Here is a 3,654-nt window from a genome sequence, read left to right as displayed (position 1 = left end):
TTGAGAGTGTGGAGGCAATAAAGCTAAAATCGCTGGAGGCACTAATGGCTATACCAAAAACCGACTTCCAGAAAAGCTTCGAGGGGTGGATCAAACGCTGGCACAAGTGCATTGCAGCCGACGGGGACTACTTTAAAGGGGACAACTTGAATTTTGAAGAATAAACATGTACTTTTCTTTTTATGAATACATTCCGGTTATTTTTTGATCATGGTAGTATTCGCTAAATAATCCGCCGCGTCTCGCGTCCCGATCGTAACGAGTAACTTTATATTGCCAAATTTCGCTTACTTTCGTCACGCGATAACCTTTTTCAATAGCTTTAAGTAATTCGCATGACACCCATGTACCTTCAAATTCACGATCTTTTGAATGTTCATGTGCGCAGGCGTCTTGTGAGAGCGTTTCGCAACAGCTACGGCATAAGGCAAATAACAATTTACCGTGCGNGCGATACGGAAGAACGGGGTGAAAAAGATCGCGTGGAGGAAGAGCCTTACAACGCACAAGTCCTTCGACATTGGAAAAATCATAATTCGGAGCTTCACCAATTAAAACCGAGCATTTTTCTCCTACATAAATATCGGGGTGACCGATTGGGAAAACTCCTGTTTTTAAAACATAAGGATATAAAGAGCATACATCGACATAGCTTATCTTTTCTGTTCCAGCAATCTCATACTGCGTTACAATATTTTCCGTGCGTCCTCCGTAAAACGCATCGCGCGGATTAAGAGGAGTTATCACGTGTTGTCTTGAGACGAAATTCTTAAGATTTTGATTTTCGCGTATTTCACAAACGAAATCACACTCCCACTTTTCTGTAACAATGTATCCCCGTTTTCGAAGACGATACGTTGTGGCGAGAGTTCGTTCATAACGTGAGTCTATTGTATCTTCTCGATGTGACGAAAGCGGTCTATCGCGATTTATTCTAAAGCACTTAGGGCATCCGTGCCAGAAGCACCCGTGAAATTGTAAAACATGCCGGTGTGCTGGATTTGCCGTTTCATAATATCCGTCAACTAACGTACCGTCAATTAATCTATATTCACGACCTTTACCCGCATAAATTATACTTTGACTAAGCACGTGCTCCATCCACAGTAACCATTGTAGAGCTTTGCGTGATTGTTTGTTTACCATTCTATACCCTCCCGAAGGGATAATACCTATTTCTTTTTTTCGCAGAAAGTTTTNACGAAAAACTGTCATACATGAAGAAGCAATAGTTGTGCATTCCTCAAANGGGCAAACATTACCGCGATCAAGAAAGATTTTTCAAAAAGCTATACAGGCCTGACGTAAAATATCGACATCGGTACGGCAATAGCGTATTATTTCATGCTGAAAATCGAAAACGACTTTATTTTGCGTCATCTCTTATGCCATTTTAAAAAACGTTCGCGTTCATCAGATTTCATTGTTTCCGGAGAGTAATATTTTACATCGGGTAACGAACCGACATATGATTGATTCTCGATAGTGTTAAATAAGTGGGGAAAAATACCTTTATCGGATGTAACTGTCAGTCCGAAAGCCTTTGGTAGCTCCGTTAATTTCATAGGTATATAATTAACACTGTCTACAAATTTTGTACGNCCTACAGACATTAGAATTATTTTTGTTCCGTTTAAAATTACTTTAGGTTCTAAATTAATACCGCTTTCAACTACATATCGAAGAATAAATTGAGCGTCAAATGCTTTCGCATTATGGGCGATGCAAATAAATTTTTTNAAATATTTTGATGTACGCGTAGCAAACTCAACGAATTGTTTAACTGGGTTATCGTGGAATATATGTTCACGTGTCCCAACGGCAATGCAGCGTTATACATATGTATCATTCTCTTCTGCACACTCTTCGCAAATTTGCTGCGCTACACACAAAGTAGGAATGTGCAATTTATCGGTTTCTGTACCCTCGATTGTTACATCTTGTCTTGTTTCAAAATCGTAGAATATATAACCTACGGGTCCTTTCTCTCTGCGACCCTTTCTCTCATTATTAGTTGCCTCTTTTATTTCTTCCGCGAACTGGCTATTCGTCGCTGATTTTTTACCCGTTCTTNGCGTTGCGCAAAGAGGTTGCATGTAACACAAATGATTTATAGGACAACGCGAATTGCAGGTTTTACAGTACGCAACACCACATTCATGATATGCTTTAGATTTTATTAAATACCCGCAATCGCAGCAAAAACGTACGGTTTCACAAATGCTGGCAGTCGTTTTCCCATCATAAGACTTTGCAGAGCGATGATGCTCGTAACATGCTCTACTATAAAACGTACGCTTACACGACNCGCAATTTATATAATTTGCCTGCTCGCACGGCGGTATGCGGTAACATCGNGGACATCTATTTGAGCAACGGTGATATGCCGAGTCGCGATAACTTATATTACAAGTNACGCAAAAACCTTTACTACACGCAGCTCCTTTTAAACTGAGTATGGGACAGTAATGTCGCTCGCGTTCATAATACATAATATANAATTGCATAGAGGGTTCACGTCCCAAAGAAACAATTATTTCGCGCCCGTCGAACAGAGCTTTCTCTCCGCGTCCGAAAGTATCATAATTATATACTACAATCGCGATATCATAAGCAGCAAAATAATTTTGGAAGCAGGCGATTTCTGCAATTCCGCACCCTTCCTGAGGTATTACAACTTTTGCTTTGTTAGTTAATTCTATTGCTAAATCGCGCTGAAATTTCGACCGTTGTCGTCTTACCGCGTTCCATCTCTCATGTAACTCNTTCTATTGCTAAATCGCGCTGAAATTTCGACCGTTGTCGTCTTACCGCGTTCCATCTCTCATGTAACTCTCCCTTACGTATATTACCACGCTCGTAATAAATCTTTGCGGCTACAAGTGAACGCGGAAAACACAAATTATCAATATTGTCAATTCATAAAATTGAGCGTTTCGCAACAAACGTGCGATTTGCTTTGAACCTCCCGCGGCCCGAAATTGCTTTAGCGGACATTACGCGGATATTAAATTTAGAAGCAATATCAAGCCCGCCGGCGCTCTGCGCTATTGAACTTACAAGATTCCATATATCGTCGGGTGATAAGTCTCTGACCATGCAAAAAGATATACCTACAGGACCGTGAGACAAATTTTCACTGTCGAACGCTATTCCTACGTGATCGTTTTCAGCAAGAGAATCTATTACATAATCATAAATTTCTCGAAACGCTCGCTCTAATCGACTCACTATATTATTTTTCGGCTCACGTATTGTAAATCGCGCTTCTTTGCCCCGTACTTTAAAATTTTTAAATAGTCTAGTATGCTCACTTTCTAAATATACATACTTATAATTATATTTTTTTTGCTGCGCCGCTTCTTCCTCTTCAGTCACCGCTGTTTCCTCCTCTTTTTTCCTCCTTCTATCAACTTCTTCTTCGTCATTTATTTTGCGATAAAAACCTCCTCCGATTTGCATATTATTTGCTGCAAAAGTAAAATCAAATATGTATTATTATTGATAGATGTTACATTTTATATATATTTTTAAGCAGCTTACTTATATCAGGATTTTTTATTCTTCGGCTGGTAAATTCAAACTTAGCAGCCCATCAAATGATAAATTTTCTATTGATTGATCTAGCAATGGATATTCGCGATGACTTTCCCA

At 39.5% G+C, this 3,654-nt stretch overlaps 1 protein-coding gene across 1 annotated transcript in view; it reads right to left on the bottom strand.

Moving 5' to 3' along the window:
* Nucleotides 1-1,787, bottom strand: part of LOC109862213 — a gene marked incomplete at its 5' end in the record, with an annotated part of 12,493 nt that extends 10,706 nt beyond the window's left edge. The window contains 2 exon segments of the mRNA XM_020442203.1: nt 292-1,382; nt 1,385-1,787. Coding sequence (XP_020297792.1) covers nt 292-1,382; nt 1,385-1,787 — 1,494 coding nt within the window.
* Between the last annotated feature and the right edge of the window lie 1,867 nt (nt 1,788-3,654).

This window comes from Pseudomyrmex gracilis, unplaced genomic scaffold, assembly GCF_002006095.1.
Source record: "Pseudomyrmex gracilis isolate BER0280 unplaced genomic scaffold, ASM200609v1 scaffold_1499, whole genome shotgun sequence".
Taxonomy (NCBI): domain Eukaryota; kingdom Metazoa; phylum Arthropoda; class Insecta; order Hymenoptera; family Formicidae; genus Pseudomyrmex; species Pseudomyrmex gracilis.
The sequence above is the reverse complement of the archived record's forward strand: the minus strand, read 5'-3'. Positions and strand labels throughout refer to the sequence as shown.